The 23,400-nt window shown below is 45.9% G+C and overlaps 3 protein-coding genes across 5 annotated transcripts; all 3 read right to left on the bottom strand.

Annotated features, from left to right (window-relative positions):
* Positions 1-155: 155 nt before the first annotated feature.
* On the bottom strand, positions 156-8,969 carry ifi35 (interferon-induced protein 35). 2 transcript variants are annotated; one of them, XM_006638185.3, is made up of 10 exons: positions 8,883-8,969; positions 7,899-7,960; positions 6,791-6,886; positions 5,722-5,880; positions 5,053-5,169; positions 4,545-4,686; positions 3,931-4,037; positions 3,014-3,200; positions 1,923-2,029; positions 156-1,395 (listed from the first exon to the last, which is right to left on the bottom strand). In XM_006638185.3, the coding sequence occupies exons 2-10, from the start codon at positions 7,908-7,910 to the stop codon at positions 1,195-1,197; spliced, it is 1,128 nt and encodes a 375-aa protein (XP_006638248.3). In that variant the 5' UTR covers positions 7,911-7,960; positions 8,883-8,969; the 3' UTR covers positions 156-1,194. The 2 variants fall into 2 exon arrangements, with proteins under 2 accessions (XP_006638248.3, XP_015217492.2); XM_015362006.2 differs by having other exon boundaries at positions 8,876-8,925.
* A 1,963-nt stretch (positions 8,970-10,932) lies between these two features.
* Positions 10,933-14,094, bottom strand: rpl27 (ribosomal protein L27). Its single transcript, XM_006638128.3, has 5 exons — positions 13,985-14,094; positions 13,171-13,253; positions 12,568-12,737; positions 11,287-11,397; positions 10,933-11,017 (listed from the first exon to the last, which is right to left on the bottom strand). Exons 2-5 carry the CDS (start codon positions 13,249-13,251, stop codon positions 10,969-10,971), a joined length of 411 nt encoding a protein of 136 aa, XP_006638191.1. The 5' UTR covers positions 13,252-13,253; positions 13,985-14,094; the 3' UTR covers positions 10,933-10,968.
* Positions 14,095-14,447: 353 nt separating this feature from the next.
* Positions 14,448-23,273, bottom strand: rundc1 (RUN domain containing 1). Of its 2 annotated transcripts, XM_006638127.3 has the most exons (6): positions 22,688-23,273; positions 21,702-21,710; positions 20,617-20,775; positions 20,064-20,262; positions 19,493-19,588; positions 14,448-18,913 (listed from the first exon to the last, which is right to left on the bottom strand). In XM_006638127.3, exons 1-6 carry the CDS (start codon positions 23,084-23,086, stop codon positions 18,045-18,047), a joined length of 1,731 nt encoding a protein of 576 aa, XP_006638190.2. In that variant the 5' UTR covers positions 23,087-23,273; the 3' UTR covers positions 14,448-18,044. The 2 variants fall into 2 exon arrangements, with proteins under 2 accessions (XP_006638190.2, XP_015217450.2); XM_015361964.2 differs by lacking the exon at positions 21,702-21,710 and having other exon boundaries at positions 22,688-23,259.
* Between the last annotated feature and the right edge of the window lie 127 nt (positions 23,274-23,400).

The following is a 23,400-nucleotide window of genomic DNA, read 5'->3' as shown; positions in this document are numbered from 1 at the left end:
CCTAACAAGCTCCTTCATGTGCCTCGCTGAGGCCTGGCTGGAGAAGACCGCGTTTTACCCACCACAGAGCCGACAGAAAATAGTTTGATTTCAGTTTTCAGTTTTTGTGGAGACTTTGACAGAACCTTTTGCAAAAACAGTGACAAGAACACAAATTTCAGAAAATTAGAACATCTTTTTTTAATATTTTTCATACTCCTATAAGTCCCAGACTTTGCACTAGATTACAATGTCAAATAATCTTACATATTGGTTACAAATTTTGTTCATAGGTTTTGAAATCCAAAGAATTGCAAAGATAATCAATTCTACAAGATATAAACAAAAACAAGAAACCTTTCTGTTTAGATTTGTTGTTTTTTTCAGGACACCGTTAGATTCAGATGAATAGCACCGAATGCTCAAAATGTCTGAAGCACAGTGAAGAGAACACAACAGTTCTTTTAAAAGGCCAGTAATCCCACCCTAAAATCTTTAAAAAATGTCGATTAAGTCAATTACATTCCTGTCCATTACGTCGTTCCTTTCATTAACTGCAATAGACACCTACATACGTAGATGTAGATAAAGCTAGTAAAAACACTAAAATTATATGCAGGGGCCAGTCCCTCATATGAATGGTGGAGATCAATACTGTACATACAAACACATTATAATTCAATAACATTACACAGATTCCGGTATACTGGAATAAACTCCTGATCGCCTTCACTACCTCACCTTCCCTTCACTTCCCTCGCCTCCTGGCCCGGCCCTGGTGAAATATTACCACAATAAATCTACATGGTCATGTCCCCGCGACACTCGGCTTGATTAAAATAACTCGGACGAGGTGTTCTGGCTCGCAGGGAAGTCGAGCGTCGAGAGCCGAGTTAAGGTTGTACCACGCTCTTCCTCTGCCCTACACGTTATTTCCCCTTGCTTTCCTCCCGCCCTCCTGTAGTTTCTCAGCACATATCACCCCCACTCTGGCGACGCGGTGGTAAGTGTGTTGTCTCGGCTTCGCGCAGTATTGAACTGGGGAAAGGTGTGGATTTCTGATAACCCCTTGCGCTGATGCCCAAGAAAAGAAGGGTCCGACCCCACCGAGCAAGGGACCAAACCAGGGAAAAGTCGTGCAAAAAGTGGGGATGCTACCAGGTAAATTTACCCCCCGTTAATATCTCAGGGGCGTGGCGCCGGCGGCCCCGCGGCTCATGCGCTCTCGGGGCTGTCCTCCTCGAAGACGGCCAGCGCCGTCTTGCCCGGGGGGCTGTAGAGGAAGGCGTCCACCTCGCCGCCCCCGTTGCTGCTCTTCTGGAAGTGGATCTCCAGGTTGTCCTGCATGTTGTCCTCCTCCATGATGTTCGGGATGCCCACCAGCTGCACGGTCCTCCGGGACTCCGACACCCGAGTCTGGGGTTGAGGGGAATACGGGACAGGGGTTAACCACAACAGCAGCCCCCCCAGGGACCAGTGCACAGATCTTTTTAAGACAACAGTACTTCTTTCATAACACTGGAGGCCTCTCGCAATGGCCCTGTCTGGCATTTCGTACACATGCTGACTTGCACAGATTGAATATTAACAGCATTATCAGCTGTGCTGGCAGCCTGCTTTATACCTTACTCATCTCGATAATATAAGACATTGCTGCTCTGGAGTCACTACAGAAAAGGGTAGATACATTCTTGGGCTTAACTCACACAGGCTAACATGTCATGATTCTAGTCTTGAAAAGAGAAAAACTACCACGAGGTTGAAACTGATAACCCTCGTTTCCTTCTAAAAAGGGCTAAATGAGCTCAGATCAATTAACTACCAGCTAATTTAAGCCAGATGGACCAAACGACCTCCTGTCATTTATGATCTTTCTGAGACTCTTTAACTTCAGTAACTCAACTCCCCCCCCAGAAACACACGATTCTTGTTCAGCTCGATACCTGCAAGTCTATGATCTTTCCGTTCAGGAAAGGAGTCACCCTCAGACGATACTTTTTACCGAGCAGCTCCACAGTGTGGTTCTCCATGTCAGTCAGGCGTTTTGCAACTGGAAGGTAAAGAGGGGAAATGTCTGTGTTGAAGACAAAGGATGATGAGTCTTTGCTTCCTTAGTCCTGAAGGGTAGCAGAGTTTAGCTACTGACAAATGTGAAGTAAGTGAATGGTTTGTTTTCTGTGTTTGTTCCTTTGGAGCGTAAACAAAAACTCGGGAAGTTTGTTGGATTCCCGATTTCCTTCCATCCATCCATTTTCTAACCACTTTATCCAATTCAGGGTCATGAGGGAGCCAGAGATTATCCTGGCAAGCAACTGGCGACGTGCCGGAAGCACCCTGGATGGGACGCCAGTCCATCAAGGGGCACGTACAATCACACCAGGGCCAGTTTTCCCAGAAGCTAATTAACCCACCATGTGTGGACTGTGTGAGGAAACCGGAGCACCCGGAGTAAACCCATACAAACATTGGGGAGAACATACAAACTCCACACAGACAGCTCCCCAGGAAATGAAGCCAGGGCCCCAACAACTGCTAACCACTGTGCCACCATGCCACCTACTGATTTTCCTTCCAATTGATATAATTATTTGCTTAGTCGGACAAAATAATGTGGTGGGTGATTGCAATTATACATAGGGAACCAGCAGATATGTAATTATTTCGCATTGAGGCTGACCTGGAAAGATTCCTGGGTAATTCTTTGAGCATCCCTTAATAACTGACACTAAACAATTGATTCACATATTATTGATGATGTCGTAAACAATTCTAAAAATGTATTACGTTCCGCTAACCCTGAGGTAAGAATTAGGGGTGTGATTTAGGCAGTGGTCAGAATTAGGGATAACTAGCACCCAATTAATCCACTGTACAGATTACCTTAACACTTTAGAAATATATTTCATTCATGGAGAATTTACAAATGGCATCTGCCACCGCTAATCTAAAGTGTTACAGGTTCTTACAATTCCCACCAGCAGACTCCCGCTCTGCCATCTCCTCCCCTCCCTCCCCAGCCATTCCTGTGACCTACTGGTGTCCTCCAGGAAAGTGATGACCACGGTTCCCGAGTCGTGCAGCAATTCCAAGGACTCCACCTCCCCGCCCCCGTTCCGGCTCTTGGAGAAGAAGAGCTCCAGCTTGTCCAGCAGGCGGCTCTCCTCCACGTCCTTGGGAAGGTTGGACACCAGGATCCGCCTGTTGGACACGTGCGTCTCCACCTGACACAGCAAGGGCACATGGTGCCGTCAGTCAGAGACACCGCTGGGGGCAGGCAGGGCTGGACAAACACGCTCTGACGGCAGAACAGCTGAACACAGGCGCTACAGAATAACTTATATTGTCTGTAAACCGTTAATTCCACACTGATAGACACTGATAACAACAACAACAACAACAACAATAATATCATCTTACACTTATATAGCCGTTTTCTGGACAACCCACTCAAAGTGCTTTACAGGTAATGGGGACTCCCCTCCACCACCACTGTGTACCCCCATCTCCATAATGCAAATAAGCCACAGTGCACCAGATGGGGATTTTAAGAGGTCATGATTGGTAGTTTTCAGGAGGTGATTTGGCCAGGACATCAGTGTTAACACCCCTACTCTTTACGAGAAACACCATGAGATTTTTAATGACCACAGAGAGTCAGGACCTCGGTTTGACATCTCATCTGAAGGACAGCACCTTTTTTTTTTACAGTGTAGGGTCCCCATCACTATACTGGAGCATTAGGACCCCCCACAGACCGCAGCATGAGCGCCCTCTACTGGTCTCACTAACACCTCTTCCAGCAGCAGCCTCAGCTTTCCCAGGAGGTCTCCTGTCCAGGTACTGGCCAGGCTCACAGCTGCCGAGCTCCAGTGTGCTACCAGGTGTGAGCTGCAGGGTGACGATGCTGCTGGCGATGATGTTGGCCTAGGGAGTGTGGTGTTGATACAGTACCTCAATGTAGCTGGGCATCAGCAGCTGCACCGGCCTGGCCTCCAGCCTAATGGAGCACTCCCCTAGCTGGACGTCGTGGTATTTCATGCTCAGGATCTTCTGTGCAACTAAGACAGACAAGAGTGATGATGATGTCATCCCATTTAGCAGTTTACAGAGCTCTGCTTCATAAACTAAAGGTTCCTAGCTGTCCATAGATCTTTGCTAGTGCATTACAAACAACTAATCCAAGAACTGTATTTTAAAACATCATGCAACTATATAAAAACATTTTGAACAAATCTGCCAGTTTGTGAAAAAAGCTAACCTTTCACCTACAAATTTGGTTTTCTCAGTCTTCCATATGTTGCCCAAAATGCTAATCTGTCAGCAGTGTTGAAGGAGAAATTGATATTTAAGCATTACTTTCATAAAGAAAGAAAGCAACACTGCTTGCTACCACATTTCCTCAATCCCAGCAGGATTCACATTCAGCAGACAAATCCTAAAGACTAGACCTAGATGTATTTCTCAAAGACAAATGTAACCTCCCAAATGTCTTTTAGTTCCACAATTGATCTAGCTCCCTGTATTTGTGGTGATCAGCAGTTAAGGGTTTCTTATTCAAGTCACACCTTCCTCATCCTCGAAGGTAATCAGTGCCGTCCCGCCTTCCATGGGGTACACAATTCGGGGGTTCATGTCAAAGCTGGAGGACCCCTCTTCACCTGTTGCTCCAGTGAAAACCACTTTTCTTTCAGGCACTGCAGTGGTCACCTGTAAGAATCGCAGCTCTTGAACATTAGGATTCAGAATAAGGAAACTACCTTCTCAGATTGTCTCAGGACACAGAACCAAGCTGGTGGTATCTCTACACTGAATATCTATCCATTTCTATGACCATGATGAAAATAATTATTTAATTTATACACAAGAGGAATTGATACAATGTTGTATTCCAGTAGGGTAAAGCCTGTGTGTTAACAAGCGTTAACCACATCAAAGGTATTTGGTCATTGTGCGCTCCCCTTTTTGTGTCCATTTCTGAATTTGACAGTGACTGAATGAGCCTTATCACACTTTCTCCCTTCTTTACCATGCTGTCAAGTTAAGCTGTGATTTAGCATGGCTGCACCAGTGTACCTGCGTCTCCTGTTTCAGCTGCTGGTTCATTTCATCCACATGTCTCAGCTCAGTCTGCAGCCTCTCAGCCTCTTCCTGAAGCTTTTGCTCCTCCAGCTGTAGCTCAGCCAGCTTCTCCTGTGAACCACAGAGCAGCTCCCCGTCAGCCTAAACCCTCCCCCTACACAGACACACGTACCCTCACACCAGCACAGTCTACTGCTCGTCATGAAAAAGGCCTTCTACTGTGACTTTCAGGACAGCGGAAATACGTAATGCACTTGAATCGTGAAAATTATTTTTCCTTTTTTATATCTTGGAATTGTCTGGAACAGACCATTTTTAATTAAACGTGGGACTGAGAACTCCTCCCACACAGGCAGCAGTCAGAGCCACACATCACCTCACAAGCTACAAGCCCTGTTCTGCAGGGACAGCTCAGCGCCGGGCACACTCACCCTCGCCGCTTAAGGTCCTGCTGCACAATAGACTGAGGAACCTGTGGCTGAAACGAGGTCCGATAACTGAGCAGAGCTCAGGAGACTGGACAATAACATTAGAGGATCCCAGCTGGGCATTCGGGTGATGACACCGACTGGCAACACCCAGTGTTTTCACTGACCGGGCCACAGGGGATGTCCAGCTTCAGTTTTCTTTTAATTAGAAACACAGTCAACAGGAGGGTCAAACCTTGTCAGTATCAAGGGTCAGGGATCTTTCCACTTCTTCATCCTGACATTGTTGCTTGAGTTTGACAGAACGCAACTTGAACTCTTCAGTCATCTGCTGCAGCTTGTCTCTATCATTCCGCAGGTCGTTCTGGTCTGTGATTATCTGGTCACAGATCTCCTTCACAGATGGACACAGAGACAAACAGACAGCAGGTCAGGGCTGCTGAACACATTCTACCCTGAATGACAATCAGCGCCGACAGTGAAGAGCAGGAATGGCTGACGAGTGAACCCAGAGCGGACAAATGTTCAGATGCAGCTCCCTTGAGATTGTAGCCAGACCGAGCTCTGTGAATACTATAAATTCTAAACATGCACAACAAAATAAAAATAAAAAAAACACATACAAATATGATTAATAGTCAAATTGTGCTGAAATCTAATTGCATTTGTTTTGGTATAAAATCAGCTTATTCTTTCTCCATGTGGCACGTTCACTTGTTCTGCTAGAAGTGAACACCAGTGGCTGTAGCATGGAGTTGCGGGGTTTGGCATGAACTGTGCATCTAAGGTGAAAATGCTTTAAAAAATCAGTTACAGCACAATCCTTTAAGTCAATTCATGGATTTAATTACTATATATATACACACACAAGAGGTTACAGTAGAAAATATGTTTTTAAATGAGATCCAGAGATCAATCAGCTTCAAGTAACCAAACTAAATAGTCCAAATGTGCAAATACTTTTACAATCACACAGGCTTTATGGCTCCGGGTTTTTTTTCTTTATAAATACCAGTGCTGTCAAACAAAACAGAGTGTGCATGGCTGATTCTGTCCTGTCCAGTGCAAACTACATGACTCTGTGTTTAAAACTGAGAACAGGGGGCCCTTCTTCACCCCAAAGGCTGTGGGAGATCGGAACAATCTACACAGTGTTGTTAAAGCTGACACCTTTCAAGAAAAAGACATAGGAGACCCTCGGATCCATTCGCCACTAACTACCAAAGAGATGAATTGGGCAAAATGGCCACCTGGCCACCTTTGCTTGTAACTGTTCTGTATGTTTTGTCACAAACAGCACAAACCTTGTACTTTTCAATCTCCTTCCTGATGCTGTCCAGGGGGGATAACACAGAGCCATCAAGTCCCTGTGCTGTAGCTGTACTAACTAGGGAGAAGTCCTGTAAGACAGGCAGTAGAAAAGGTGTAGACCACTTTAACACAATACTGGTACTTACATGGAGATCTGTTAATGCGCTTTAGAAGCCCATTTGAGAAATCAGCTGGCACATCAGTTACTCTTTGCATGTCCCACAGCTACAAAATGCATGTAGTTTTCACCATGTTTTGTGAAAGAACAACATGCTTTACCCAAGTAAACTAGAATTTGTCAAATTTATTTTCAAGCATGTTTGTTAAAAAAGTAAGTTAACGGTGGCAGAGAAAACAAACTCATTTATGAACTGGAAGATACAATTATTTGTGCAACGCATTTGATACAGCTTTTCAAATGTAATACGAGCTTTAAGAAATATTCACCTAGTAGATGCCTATCAAACCCATTTTCCTGACATTCATTCAACTGGGGCACAACTATAAGGCAGATGGAGGCAGCCTCTGCTTACCTTGTATAGCTAGAAGTGACCAAACACTGTTTGATTGTCCATGCAATGAGAAATAGGTATCTGACTGCATTCTAAAGCTGTTCAAGCAGACAACTGGGCAATTTCAGGATGACGACAGTCCTGCAGCTTAACTAAGGACAGTGTAGCTGCTTGCCTATCTGCAATACCCATCAATGACCAGGGTGACACGGGAAAGTTATAAAGACTGTGAACACTGTTTTTAAATCTTTCTCTTTTTAGAACATTTTTGCATGCATGCCTATACCAGATATAGGGATCTTTAGGACAAGAGTCCTGCTTTTCCAGAAGCATCTAATGATGTTCTTAAACCAAAAACACAAAGTGACTCCCTATTCAAACAATTAGATCAATCAAAAAAACAAACAAACAGGGGAACTGTGGCTCCTGGGGACAGGGGTTGCAAGGTCCTGTTTTATGCTAGAACATTTCAGAGCTTTTTTAGGGTGAAGAAAATAAAAGAGGCTATTATAAGCCAAAATCAAAAGTGATTATTGTGACTTAATTCTTATGTATAATCAGCACAAAGAGCTTTCTTTCCATACATTACCTCCTCAGACATTGCTGGGCAATGGGGATGTCCTACTTCTAGATGCTGGGACTATTTTAGGTCTGTGGACAGAACAGAAAGAACAGGCACTAATCGATCATCCTGTCAGAGCAAAGCAGGAGACACTACCTGTGCAGTTTTGCCTCCCCTAACAGAGATACACTGAGACACCAGCTCTGCTTTGCTCCCATTTATAACAACTTGCATCCTCTGAGTGCAGGAACATTTCACTGTCTGAGCGTGGGTTAAGAGTCCTTCCTGCAGAGTTAACAGTATTATTTGCCTCTTTCAGCTGTGCAGGATAAAGTTCAAATGTACTGTATTGTACCTTAAGTACCTTAAATTGCAACAGCCCTTTCTGTAATTATAAAGACCACTCTATTTTACTGTAACAGTTCTGTAATACTGTGGTTACACAGTACACCAGTCAGTGCAGCCAGATGCCTTTGCCCCACCTGCACTTCATGACGTTAATAAGGAACTGTAGACGCCTGTATACTATTACAGACTATCACAGAAATTTCGAGAAAGGCAGATTGATATAAAATAAAACATTTAATTTGGACTAAATTCCTGTATCTTTCAGAGCTACTCTTCTGAAATCTGTATCCAGATTGTTACTCATTTAAAACGTTTGTCAGACTTCGATTTAAAGACTTCCGTTTCGACGCGTATAAACAGATAAAAGTATTTGATATACAGTATAAGGAAAAACAGCCATAGTTACAAAGTAAAACTTTTTCGCGATAACGTATTTTTTTATAATGACTTTCTCAACATATAAATAAAACATGCAAGTAAACATGCTGTTTTCCTGCGTCATATACCACTCGTGAGTAGCTCCACCTTGTGCTAAATCACAGTTTAAAGACGCCCGTAAGAGACAACTGTTGTTTTATACTTTAGAACTCGATTCAAAGTTACAAGCCTAAGTTTTATTAATTTAAATTACAATTGAGGCACTTAAGCAAACGTACGACTCACGTCTCTGCCTGCTCGCCGTCCCGTTCTTCGTCCAGGAACAAGTATTATCCTTTCACTTTCGGTTTACTAAAAATGGCAGAGAAACTGAAAGAATCCACCGGCATTTTTTAAAAATTTGCTCGTGTTTTTAAAGCGGTCACTGCTGCTGCTGCGAAGTTTAAATTTAAAAACGTATTTTGCCATGATCCTTAAACGTCCTCAATAATAATTTTAAACCAAAACGGTATTATTCCAACACGCAAATGCCATGTCTTTACTGTGAATGCTTTCTAATGCAGAAAAAAAACTTAAAAAATGTGCCTTTTATCAATATACTCCATTTAAACGTATATCTTACATGATGCAGTTCCAAAATACACTCAGTATCCCCATAATGTCCTTTGTTAATGTTACTTCGTCTGAGTTTAAAACCCAAAGTGATTTACCAGCCTTTTCCAGTTACAAGCCTACAAAAGCCTCTTCCCTACGGCTGCCATAAGCTGCTTTACTGGTGGTGCCCGTTGAGAAGTTACAATGTCGATCGTGGCTTGGGTGTCAAGGCCAGTTTAGGGCACTGACAGGCGATACACAGGCCTGCGGAGGGTTAATGGGCAAGGGAGCAGTTGTGCAATTGAGAGAGGGTGAATGTAATGGATGTTAAAGGATGCAGTGATACCCGAGGACAACCTCACAGTGATAGAACTCATGGCTCAATTCCTGAATTCAGAATATGGCCCAGGTTTTGTACAGTAGACACTCCCACACAGGACATGTTCTCCATCAGTTGATGCTAGACACTCCAATCCCATCATTGGCTGTCACAGTTATTAACCCGACACCCCTCTCCTCCCAAACATGCAGAAGATAACCCCACCAGCAACACTTCCAGACCCATGCAAAGTCTCAGGGTTGGCTTTAGGGTAACTTGATCAACATCTGGAATAGCTCTCCACAGCAATCTGACAGCCTCTGGGAGGCTGATATCTTGCCAACCATGGATGCCATTCTACAGCCACATATCATGGGAAAGCAGCCTTGGATGATTGAGGCACATGTGGTATTTCAAGGTTTCACCCATCATTTTGTTCTCTTCTTTTGCTGAAGCCTGTAATCCCTTGGTACAAGTCACTAATGAAAGACCACATTTAGTACTCCGTTTTTTAGGAGTTTTTGTATGCTCTTCACATACTGCTCCCCTCCCACCACCAATGTGGAGCCCCACCTGGCCGATGCCAGGATCAACTATAAAAAAAAAAACATGAAATGTGAAACCCAACTCCTGCACTATGGAAACTCGCCAGCACAGCAAAATTATTTTACAAAAAAATGTGCTTGCATGCAATACAGTGCTTTTCCATCCCAAAGGACTTTACACATCGAAGCGACAAATTTCATCCACCTCTGAAGTGCAGCACACAGCCGGCCTAAGCATAATTACCTGAATGTGCCAGCAGCCCCAACAAACAAACCAGGCAGTGAAGTAAACTACATTTAAGAGTGAAAAACAGGAACGGTAGATTATACAAACCCAGATTGAATTTGAGCCAGGAGACCAGGGTTAACAGATGGGGCGGAGTGGTGGCACTGTGGCTCAGGATCTGTGCATGTGGCTGGAAGGTTGCCGGTTCCAATCCTGCGGCCAGCAGAGGAATCCTACTCCGTTGGGCCCCTGAGCAAAGCCCTTCACCCCAACTTCTCCAGGGGCGCCGTATAAATGGCTGACCCTACACCCCTGTGTGTTTCATGGAGAGCAAGCTGGGGTATGTGAAAAGAAATTCCTAATTCAAGAAATTGTACATGGCTAATAATAAAGTGATCTGATCTTATACCTTCTCTTCAAGAAGGTCGGGATTCTTTACTGACCTTGGTTTAATGTCTCAACAGAAGGGATCTCCCTTGACCATACTGGGGGAAAGGTTTGGACATCTGGTCCAGAGAGAAGAACATCACCTACAGGTCTACCTACATCGCCTGGATTTCCTCAGAGGACTCATCAGCCCCAGCCTTCCTTACAAAAACACCACGTTGTCAAGTGTGACAAGTCCAGGAAAGTAAAAACTAGACCAGACTATGGATTTTACATATTTATTAATGAAATCATACAAGTTTAGAATCTGAGCTTCTGGAAGAACCACTTGTTCTTGCCGGTCTTGTATCTGTGGTGGGGGAAAAAACAACAACATTTTAATCATCACTGCAGGAAACCCTCCTTGCTGAACTCACAACTATTCTGAATTCTGGAGCTTTAACGTACATTATGGTATTGAATGATAGAAAAAAAAGCTTTTAAGGTACTGAAGGTTTATAAAACTCACTAAAACACTGAATATATTTAATAACATTTACAAAACATAATACAGCAGGAGAACATTTCTCACGAGTACTACTGGGATCGTAACACCATCTCAGGGCAACGAAGGCTCACCTCTCCTCGAATTTGACCTTCGCCTCCCTCCTGGCCTTGCGCTTTAGGGCAGGGTCCCTGAACACGTCCTTGTTGACAATGGTCTTGTCAAGAGGAATGTCCACAGAGTATCTGAGCAGGGAGCAGGACAGAAAATCTCATCAGCCAAAAACACCAGACTGAGGCAGGAATGTACAGTGAAAAATGTTTCAGAAACATTTTAATACTTAGTTTTCAACAGCTAATCCAGCAGCTTTGGATGAAAACGCCAAAGACTTCAGTTAATCTATATAAAGCTACTAGCATTACTTTATTCAATATGGCCCTGCAATAAAACTACCGCTAGCTGATGGTTATGTTCATTCCAAGTATTTTTAAGCAGCTCTGGTCACAAATTCCACTGATAAAAATGTAAAATCCACAGATTTCTTAAGACTGTGCATAATAAGCGCGACATCCTTAGACTTCATTACCCACTCCTGCATCCATAATTGTTTCAATACCAAGTTGATCTTGACTGGAAATGAGTAACAGAATTCACCTCCATAACACACTCCAGGAAAATTCCAAGTATCACAATCACAAGTAATTGATTTTGAACAATTTTAGAAAGGTGCAAATGAGGGCATGCATCTGATTCCTGGGTATGCTGCACATCTCTAGACAAAGGCAAACCGGGTGTGCAAATTTAAAAAAAAGGTAGTAAGTGAAGGAGAGCAGTTTCTGCTGTTCCAAAATGTCTCCGTTTGGTTCCACAAGTTCATTTTCCTTTACCATTTTAGTCAAACAGCACTTCTCCAGAACAAATTTGCAACTAGATCTATGAGTTTATCATTTTGCACACAGTGCTTGTATAGATATTGCAAGTGAGTACTTTCAACAAAAAGCAGATTGTTTTTAATGTATTTATCACAACTGAAAGGACTTAAATATTTTGGTGGGAGGAAGTTCCAAATCCCTTGGATAAATACGAAGAGAGCATTTCTCTCTTTTACACTCTAAAAGCAGTCAATATCTTGCAGGGATCTTATTATTGTTTTAGACACTTTACCTGCTAATTGTTTTTAATCTCACGGTACTGGAAGAGTTCTGATGGAGAGATGTTTGTAACGGTTATATTCTATCGTGGTCCTGTACTTCTGTTACATTGTATCACTGCTGCATGTTATATGTTCATGAGCTCTTGATGTGCAAGACAAATGGCCACAAAGGGGCAAGAAAAACGGAGTCCTTTTAGAAGACAGAGCCTGGCAGTGCCCTCGACATGCCTGCAGGACATCCCCTGCCACGACAGACACTCACCTGGTGGGCATCAGGTGGTTGTAGTTGTACACCTTGACAAAGGCCTTGATCTTCGACCTCTTGGCGACCTTCTTCTTGCCCATGGTGGTGGTCACTTTCCGAGGGTAGCGGTCAATCCCGGAGACCAGAGCGTGGCTGTAGGGACGGTCCGAGGTGCCGTCATCAATATTCTAACCAGGAAAACAAACCACAGTGAGCCTGGGGGGCTTGAGCCATGCAGCAGGAGACGCAGTGCACCGAACACAACACATGGCCGTGAACACCACCGCCTGACGTGCAATGGTCCAAAATGGTAGTCATAGAATAAAGGGAATTTTATCAAGATAGCAAAATGAAAATCTTGTCCCGGTAGATACTCCACAGCATTCCTCAAAATTACAGGATATGCAATACTGTCAAATACCATCCAAGCTGAGGAAATTAATTCGATAGCACCACTGCACTGAAACTCTTCAAGCAGGCCCAGAAACACAGCCGCTGATGACACGGCCCACCGTCAAAGCAGGGCAAGAAAATACAGACCAAGATCCGGGATGCCTCAGGAACTGAGAAGGCAACGGTGCCTCTGCAGGGTCAGAATCAGTCCGTCACAAACCGCCTCACCTTAACGATGACAGCCTTGCGCCCAGCATAGCGCCCTGCCAGCACCATGACCACCTTCCCGGGTTTCATGAACTTGCCCATGTCTGCAAACCAAGAAGGAAAAGACCGACTCAGCAACCACCCACGAAGGCACGCGTGAAGAACCAGACTAGTTCACCGTCTTCTCTATTTTTATTGGAATGGTCCGGAAGTGACCACCTGTAAGTTTTATTTTATTTCCTCTCCCGAGTATGAAGCTGCAGTGATAACGTCCATCGCGCTCCGGTGAATCAAGACTTTCGAAAAGAGCAAGCGACTTTCTAATGCTTCGTCTCGGACTCGGGACTGAGGAACACGTCAACTCCACCCCGAGCTAAACATTTTCAAAGAAATGAGCCCCTAAGCTACAGTGCAGCCGAGGAAAAGGTCTGCACACACAGCCCCGAGTATGTCCGAACTGCCAGCCATTTGGCTGTGCCGAATACAATGCATGCCCGTTCACTGTACTCAGCACAGACACAGCGAAATCGTGTTTTTTTTTTAATTAACAGCCTCGGTAGGTGACATGCCTCCGAAGAGAGACACCCAGAACAGTTTCAATAGAAGAATTAACCTCTAGGGCTGTATACGCTGCCATATTCCAGTACCAATATGGTACCGACAAGTTGGGCAGTTCTTATGTGCTATATCTTTCGAACAATACCAGTAAATCACCCAATACCAATCCCGTCTAAGCCGTCAATGTGTCAACTAACACAAAACGCCGCTTGAGTTTTGATATTTCGTTGATTTTCTAAGGATGCAGGAAGATTTTAGTGTGGGAAAGATTACATACCGCTGTTGCTCAATGGCGGCCGCTTTCAGTAAAGGAAGTGCTAAGGGCCTAAGATGACCTTTCACACCAAATAGAGGTGACGTCAGTTCCGTCGCCTGTTGAAGGATAGGATGGTTTCATAACTACAGGCTGGATACCGAAATCGAGGCTACAGCAGTTCCGGGGTTCGCTGTTCTTTTAATGATACTGTGTTATAGTGCTGATTAAGGGATAGTTTTGATCATTCAATCCTTCTTTTTAAAACATCCAGTTCCATGGGTAGATACATGCACTGTTGGGACTGCAAGACATGATGGCATCTGCTGTGTGGTTCTTTTATAAACTCCAAAAAAAGGAAATTGCAGTGAAAAGAAATCCAATGACAATGCAACAATCTCGTTTGATTCTTACTAGCTAATGAATGAAGAGGAAACTTATCTGAAATTGCCGTCAATAGTAAACACAGGCATACAAACACGGAAAGTACAGTTGGAAATTTTTATTCTCTGCATTTGTCAGTCAAATAACAGACATATCTACAAATCAAATACATTTACACATTACTGAAAATATATTTTTGGAAATCAAAGATATATACACACCCCTCTACATGAGGATAAATTAGACACATGTACAGCTTTAACCAGATCACACAATAAATTACACCTTCTTAAAGAAGACACCAAGGAAGCCGGAAGCAGTAACAGGGCAGAGGAAACAGAAAATATTGTGGAAAATTACTGACTTCCCAAATTCACTGCTACGTATTGAGATGATACTTAGGCCTGTCAGCAATCAAATACTTTTAATTGTTGGTTTTAAAATGTCTTTAGCATTAGGTATCTCTATTCTACTAAAAACAGAGAAATAAATACATAAATACATAAATTTCATTTGAACAACCCGTGTGATTAATTCCACAAAAAAAAGTACACATCGGATTTTTGTATTTCTAAAATGTATGTCTGCCAGAGCCTTGCCATCTGGACCTGGCAAGCAATGGGCTCAAGGCAGGATCCACCCTGGATTGGACGCCAGTCCACTGAAGGGCATCCACTCCCACTGGAGTGTCTTTGGACTGTGGGAGGAAACCAGAGCACCAAGAGGAAACCCATGCAAACACGGGGAGAACATGCAAACTCCACACAGACACTGCCCCCAGAACTGAACCCTGGGCCCCAGCGCTGCAAGGCAGTCATGCTAAACCTCCCGTCATTCCTAAGTTTCCAGGAGCAGGCACAATAACCTCACACCTCCACTAGTAATGGTCGACGTGTACCTCATTTACCAAGGGCAGCTCATTCAGCTTCTGACTTTATAACCTCCAAATAAATCAAATGTATGGATTTGGCACCAGGTAACTATATCGACTGTATATGGACCGAGTCAGCAGGACCCACCCAAAGGTAGACCAAGAAACCAGCAGTTTCTCCAGATGTCAACTCTCGCTTTAAAATGGGTTTGAAGAGCAATTGCTTCAAGCGTCAATACATTTTGTGACTTTTTAAGGGAACAATTTTTTCCTGGGAAGACAGGAGCGGTACGAATGAAGACAGGATTAGATTACTTCAAGATGCCCCACCCAGACAGGCCAGAAGCATTTCCTGGATTTAGCTACAGTACACAACATGTTCCATTCCTGCAAATACACAATACAAGTAAAGCAACAAAAGACTTCTCAGGAAGTCGTTTAGGAAAGGCAGCTTGAAAAACCACAATGACCCAATTAAACTGCACAGACCCGAGCCAAACTTCAAGAAGGCCCATTGTTTCATCTGTAACGGACCAAAAGAAGTATTCTTACTACCCTTTCCTTTCTCACATAATAACATGGAGTTTCTTGAGGAAAAGGTTTTATTGGAATCCTACAGCAGCGAAGGAGCACACAGCTTGCACTAACAAGCAGCCAGAACATCTGGCAATAAGTTAGAACAGTTTGTCCTACGTAACCAAGAGTCAGTGACAACTGGGTATAACCATATAGGTTTCCTCACTATGACTGACGGTGTTAATCTGGATTTCAAGGATATCAGTCTGTGCAAAACAAAATGTCTATGAGATTTATTTTTACTCTAGGCCAAGTGCAGGGTGTAGGCAAATTGCCCACCTAATTCATTTACTTTGGAGCAGGCAATGTGCCCATGTGGAAAATAAGGACCAATGTCTCCTTTCAATGTCAATCTTTGTCTGGCAAGCGCAGTCACAGTATATACATGAAAAAACTCACTTAATCAAAGTTCTGCTAAACAAAAGACAAGAGCATAGGAACACTGATTTTCTCTGCATTCCCTCAATACACACGCCAAGCCAGATCTGTAGTTGTACACCTGGATTTGATTCAGCTAGTGTTCTCTGTCCAGACTTACTGTTACATGGAGTGAGGAATAATCAGAATATGTGCCAGTGATTCCTGAGTAAAATCAACTCAATCTATCACAAATTACCATTTTGCAATGGAGGTCTCTAATCTTGATCCTGTAGAGCCGGTTCAACTCAGCACTTAACGAGCTGGTTACTGCCTTAAGTGGACCAATGTAGCAGCAGCTCTTCAAAGTCTGCTGCTTTAAAGGTACCTTGACAGACACATGGCAAACTGTCCCTCCAGGAACAGGACTGCACATCCCTTGACTGGACCTGTGTTGACTGCCCCCTGCTGCACTGTGCAGGGGACTGCATGTGTTTCCACACTTGCCCACATCTTACCAGTTCAGCTGAGCTGCTAACTTGATTTATATCATACAGTATTTTACAATGGTACATTCAGTTCTGTTTTTTGATATGCATACATTACAAACACCTTTTGGAATTAATAAAAATGTTCTACTTTTTCTGTCAGCCCCCAAATCGACAAATTAAGGACCCTTTCTATTTGATGATCAGCTTAATTATAATATACAGCATACATTAAACTCCTTAATATTAAAAATACCACATCTCTTATTTTTAACAAGCAAAAGTAAGCAGCCATAAAAAAAAATCTGTGCAGATAACTCATTTCATCAAGTTTCTGTCATAAGGTACTACAAATATAAACTACATCCAGTGTGTTTTTAGTTTGCTTTCTAAGCACGCTATATTCTAATAGTCTTAGCAAGCAATACATACCACAGTAGACTAGTAATTGTAAGTTGCATTGGCATTGACTCAGTTTGTAGATCTTTACAGTCATACATTCAGGTTTACTATGAGAAATCTTCTACTATTAATAGTGTTTTTAATCCTGAGACCATAAAAGTACTATGATGTACTATGATATCCTGTCCCTCAAAAGATGTGAAACAGTTATATTCTTAAGACCCACAACAGCTTTGAAGTAGGTCTTTGAAGACATTATGGATTTGTTGGCATAGAACTAAACCAGATGACACTACAGTGCACAAGGAGTTCCTATTCTCTGCAGTGCCGATTTAGAGTTTTTTAACATAATTTAGAATTGTAATGTATATTGCAGTTTACACCCGTGCACTGGGGAATCGGCAGTTTCTTTACAGCCACAAGTGCTGCAGTACAGGAGGAGACTTAATCATTTCAGTGAAGACGGGTTTCTGTTGGAGCAGCTTTGCACAGGCTCAACGCGAGCTGGAGCGGTGTCTCCCTGATGAGCTCAAGATCGAAACAACGGGGAAACCTCTGACTCACAGCGAGATACAGAGTACCCTGCACAGGCAAGCATACATCACGGTGCACTTTGATTTTGGTTGTCAGCTTTCGACGGCATTGCCAATAATGACACAGAACGAGTTAGAAACGAATTCACAACATGAAAATATAGAATGCAAATATAAAAAACCCCAGTAGTGTTTTTGGAATGTTAAACATTCTGTACAGATATGGCAAAATTATGAGGGCAGATCTGTGACCAGGAGCCCTCTAAAGTGGGCAATAAATGAGTAAGTAAACCACATGGCTCGCTAAAAATGAACATGTAACAAACCCTCCCACGACTGTAAAACTCGTTTGCTGATTTTGTGATTGCAGTGGAATCGTGCTGTAGGTGTAACGTCACAGGTCTCCAATTCGACAATTGTTAGTGACGTCCCAGCAGCAACATGGCTGCCAGAACCGTCACCCCCAGGGGGGGTCAAAACGCGTCCTTGATGTTCTTCAGCTGGCGGACGGCCAGGTCGACCGGCAGGTGGAACTTGAGGTGACTGAGGCGGCTCAGGATGTGCAGGGCGCTCTCGAAGCCGGTCTGGGCCATGTAGCTCCAGGGCTGGTAGTGTGACTGGACCAGGCTGCCCGCCTTGCAGATGAGGTTGAGCCAGGACACCAGCCGCTGCTCGTTGAGGGCCAGGCACACCAGCGCTTTGAACTCCGAGTCGGCGCCGCGCTTGAAGGGGTCGTGCTCGCGCAGGACCTGGTGGACGGCCCACAGCAGGGACTGCTTGGGGGTCACGGTGGCCGCGCCACCGCCCCCCACGGGGAGGCTGAAGGACTGCGAGAGCTTGCGCGCAGGGGACTCCGCGAAGGCCGGCCCGTTCTTGGCTTGGTAGTACTTGACGAAGAGCTCCCAGGGGTGGAGCGTCTGAGGGGAGGAGCTGAAGGAGGGCAGGAGGCAGGCGATGGGTGCCAGGACCAGACTCATGCCCTGGGAGGGGGCGTAGAGGCCGTGGGCCAGCAGGTCCCGCAGCGCCATGGCCAGCTCCTTGCGCACGGCGGCCGTCAGCTCATCCCGGGCCCCCCAGGCTGGCCCGCTGGTGTAATTAATGACGTGCTCCTCCACGGGCTGCCTCCGCAGGGCCTGGTGCCTCACCCTGTCCACCGCGGCCTCCAGCCGCCGCAGCGGGGGCCCGTAGTCCTGGGCGGCCTCGTCCTGCCGCCACAGCCCGCGCGGGATCTGCCCCGTGGCGCAGCCGAACTGGCTCACGGCGAAAATCTGCAGCACGGCCAGCGCCCGGCGCATCAGATGCAGCCCCGTCTCCCGCATCTTCCTGGCCTGCTCCGGGTCCACTGCGCGCAAAGACACACACACACACAACACAGGGAGCAGCAGCGGTCAGCGGCGCAACTCCACACTGCTCTCGCGGTCCCGGGCACGAGAAACGTCTGGTCACACTGGCCAAAGCTCATGCAAGCTCTTCACAAGCGGCGCGTTGTGAAATCTACTGCTGGTCTATGTTCTCACCCAGTGCAGGGTGGCGGGGGAGCTGGAGCCTATCCCAGCTAGCAAAGGGCGCAAGTCAGGATACACCCTGGATGGGACGCCACTCCATTGCAGGGCAGACAGACACAAACACAGATACACACCAGGGCCAGTTTTCCCAGAAGCCAATTAACCTACCAGCATTGTCTTTGGACTGTGGTGAGGATTTGAACTTGGGGCCCCAGAGCTACAGGGCACCAATGCTAACCACCACATCACCGTGCTAACCTTAACACCGATTAATGACCGATTTTTGTCTTGGCCAGGGTGAACCAAGGTTTTCAGGGCAAACGGTGACTTCAGTGTGGCAATGAAAGTAGACAGACTCAAAACCAAAACAATACACTCACACATCAGGCGAACTGATGTGCCGTTGCACAACTGACCTTTCCTATTCCCCGCTGGGCCTCTCATGTTGGGGTTCGCAGATCCTGTTGGCTGGCTCTGCCCGTTACCGGGCAGCAGGGGGTTCCCCACTTCATCTGTAATCAGACGAGAACACTGAACTCACCGCCAGATTAAGCCTTTCTTTTTCAAGGACAATGTGATGCAGAAGACTCATGAAAGCGATTCGAGACCTGACGGGCAGCAAGTGTAAACGCACCAGGCATGGAGTAATGTTTTTGTGCCGTTAACTACGAAATTGGCAGGTTGTTCCATTTCGTACCAGACTGAAAAGTACACGTGAATGTAGGGTGGAGGTCTAACTCTGGTGCGCCATTAGGTGGCACTGTGTAAATAATGATGGTAATCACACACATTCACAACTGTTGGGCCTGCGTCACTATGGCCAGAGGTTCACATGCCTTTATAAGACGGCACACCAGAGTTAGTCCTCCACTGTCCTCCAGTAATACTATAACAAATGAAACACTTCTGCAGGAAGTCTCTTAGGAGAGGAGCCAAGAGAAGGTTTAGTACCCAAAGCCACGATGGGACAGGCTACAATGCGAGCACCTTGTATGAAGCTGATGAACATCTCCAGGTCTCGGATCTGGGTTTTGAGCTGCTCCACCAGCTGCTCCTTGACGCGCGCGGGGTTGACGATCTGCGCGATGGCGGAGTCCACCCTCTGGCGCAGCTCCTCGGGGGACAGCCTCCCGATGTCTTCGTTCAGGTTCACGTCCAGCTTCTTGATCAGCTCGTCGATGATCACCTGGGAAAGACCAACAGAACCCCCACCCCGAGCTGGTTTCATCCACGACTCCAGAGACGGTATCGGTCCAAAATCCATGCAAAACCAAATTGAAAGACCAGAGTCCAGTGGTAAGGAAACAAACGGACGTTATACTGCAGCTGTATAAGCAACAATCTGCTTTGTCTTAGCTATACAACATACATACCCATTAAAGGGGAACTACAGTCCCAGTTTCTCACACCAGTTATTAAAAATCAGTAATAAAATAGATTCATCGACGGGATAAGAAAATGTGAAATTAAGCACAAAATCGTGAACTTTGCGAAGGTCCTGGAAGTAGCCAGGCTGTCACAAACCCCTGGTCTCTCTTACCCTCTGCCTCTCCATGACCACGGACTGGGGCAGGGAGTCGTAGCTGCCCTCCTGGTACGCGAATCTCTCCAGGTCGTCCAGCTGCGTCTTCAGCTGGACGATCAGCTCCCTCTGCTTCTCCCTCTGGGCCTCCAGCCGCTCCCTCTTCTCCCTCTCGCTCTGCGGAGGCAGGGCGGCACGCCGTCAGAGGCCTCGCAGTCTCCTCTCTGCAGCCCCCGGCGCTCAGCTCCGCAGCAGCAATGCATCATTTACATAACTGGCTTGAGGGAGCAGATCTCTTGGATCTGCGATGGAGCATAATAACACGTCCCTCCTCGCCCCATAACTGCAGTTCTTAGCCCCAACAACTACTACATACTGCTCACTACCTTATTCAAAGGAGCGATGTCGTGACTCAAGGTTCATCAAGGGGGATCTTCTTCAGATGGGGTTCGTGAAACAAGAAACCCTGCTAAAGTCACTGTTTCTCGAACGCGCTGAGTCTTTGTGCTTACAACTGTTTATCATACCACTAATACAAAACAGATGATAAGGAACCCGCAGCGTTTTGCCTTTGAAGCCTTCTTTGGGTGTCAAAACAAATGACGAACACTAAAGGGAACAGTGAACTAAATCTCACTGGATATCCGCAGACATCGATTTGACTTTCCAGCTTTAACAGGATCCACACCAAATTTCTTATTGTGCAATTTCTCTAGAATGTAGATCAAGTCAGATTTCTTAAAGAGGACAATCTGCAAATTTAGATTGAACGGTAACGTGAGACATGAAATGATGTTACAAAATACTCTGGTAGAAGTAAATGTAAAACAGCTATGCACTGTACTGCACTGAGGCTTACTACACAAGGTGTTTCTATCACATGTTTATTGCATGCTTAATCTCAGCAGTTCTGGACACTGCATCAGGCAAATATAATAACATTATGTCATTTCAGACACCAATTACTGGCTCTACTGGAGTAATAAAGGCTTTTCATATCCTCTCTTCCCAGTCTTTTGTACTCCACTGTACACCCCTTTCACAATGCAATCACAGACAAAGATGCCCAAGAGGCCACCATGCTATGACAGTGTCATACTCACCAGCTCCTCCTGAAAGTAAAGCATGTGAATCAAAAGAAAAAAAACGAGGTTTAATTGTATCACAAGCAGGAGCACGACATGGGCACAACAAAGGTAACTTTGCTCTGCAAGTGGAACAAGGACAATATAGATTAGCAATTTAGCATGCATCGCAAAACATTCACAGGATGCAGTAGGTTGGAACAGGTCCAGACTGCTACTCCAGCATTTTCATAGTATAAATCTCAGGCAAACACATCGGCTACAATGACGTCTGGTCTGCTGTGAAGCCTGGTGTCAGAAGGGAATCACCAGCTCAAGGCGTTGTCTGTGTAGGGCTCACTGAGGTAACTGTGTTAGTCTAAAAAGGCGTGGCAGTGTTAGAAACCTACGTCTGACACCTCGTTTGAACGTCGCTGTGAAGAGCGCAGCTGTCTGCTCTACTGAGGGTGTACACTTAGGTGTCAAGGTCAGTGCCATACCTAGACTGCTGGGCTAATGTGCTCCGTACCCACTTACGGCAACTTCCTGCATTGCTGCAACATCACCTTCAACATCAGAGCTGCAGTTCTGATCCAATTGCTCATTTGTTAATCTACAAGACTGTGGTTTCGTGTTACTTTCGGAACAAATGCTCAAACTCAGGAATGCCGTCTGTGAAGGGGGTGAGAGTACACACATCGCCAAGGGCAGGGTTCCCCGGTCATGATACTGGACGGCCTTCCTACAGCTTTCTTAGCAACTTGAATCGGCTCTCTTTTTCTTTTCCACGATTGACGCGGCACCCGCTTACTTTAAGCGTTTACCGTAAAATACCAAGACATGGCTATGTCTCCGGCCGTAGAAAGACACGCAGTGGCGACTACCTTTCACCACAGGCTGGAATCTTACTTCTGCCATGGAAGACTCCAGCCGGGAATGTCGCTTTTAAGACGCCGACGACTGATGACGTCAGAAGAGACTCGTAGCCCCCTTTAAAGTCCGGCGGTGGGGGATGCTTTGCTTACCGAGTTCTCCAGCACCTGAGCATCCTGTGCCCGGCAGCCCAGGACGTGGGGGCAGCCCTTGAAGGCGAACTCCTCCAGCTCCTGCAGGAGCCCCTCCTTCTCCTCGCTCTGTGCGTGGACGATCTGCTTCAGGCGGAACTGCACCTGGGCGAAATGCGAGGTGAGGGCCAGGAGCGACGAGTTGAGCAGGTCCTGCTCCTCCTGCAGCTTCCTCAGCCTCGTCGCCATGTCCGCCGCTCCTGCCGACGACGCGCCCCGGCACCGCGGTCCCGGCGCGTCGCTCTTCCCGTCCGCCGGCTCCTCGTCCTCCGGGCTGGCCACGGCCCCCACCGGGGCCCAGCGCTCGCCCCCTGCGAAGGCCGGCTCGCTGTCCGACGTCGACAGCTCCTCGGTGGACATGCTGGAGGTGTCAAGAGCGACGAAAGTTTAAAAACCACAAAACAGCGCGCTCGGTCCCCCCTCCGTGTCACGTTTTGTTTTGCTCATCGCCAGCTGGCGAGCAGGTGTAACGCCATCTTGAAAGAGGCTCGGTAGCAGCCGACGAAGGTGACGTCAGCGTTTACACACACTGCCTGCACAAGCTGGGAGCGGTGCTGTATCGCCGTTCAGCGCCCTAAATCCTTATCTCTACGTGTCGCCTAGACGACAGCCAGCGTGAATAGCGGGTGTGCACATCGTGTTAACCCTGTTCTCAAACATCCCCACTGTTCGTC

The sequence above is a fragment of the Lepisosteus oculatus genome, chromosome 28 (assembly GCF_040954835.1).
Source record: "Lepisosteus oculatus isolate fLepOcu1 chromosome 28, fLepOcu1.hap2, whole genome shotgun sequence".
Lineage (NCBI taxonomy): Eukaryota > Metazoa > Chordata > Actinopteri > Semionotiformes > Lepisosteidae > Lepisosteus > Lepisosteus oculatus.
This window is presented reverse-complemented; position numbering and strand designations above follow the sequence as displayed.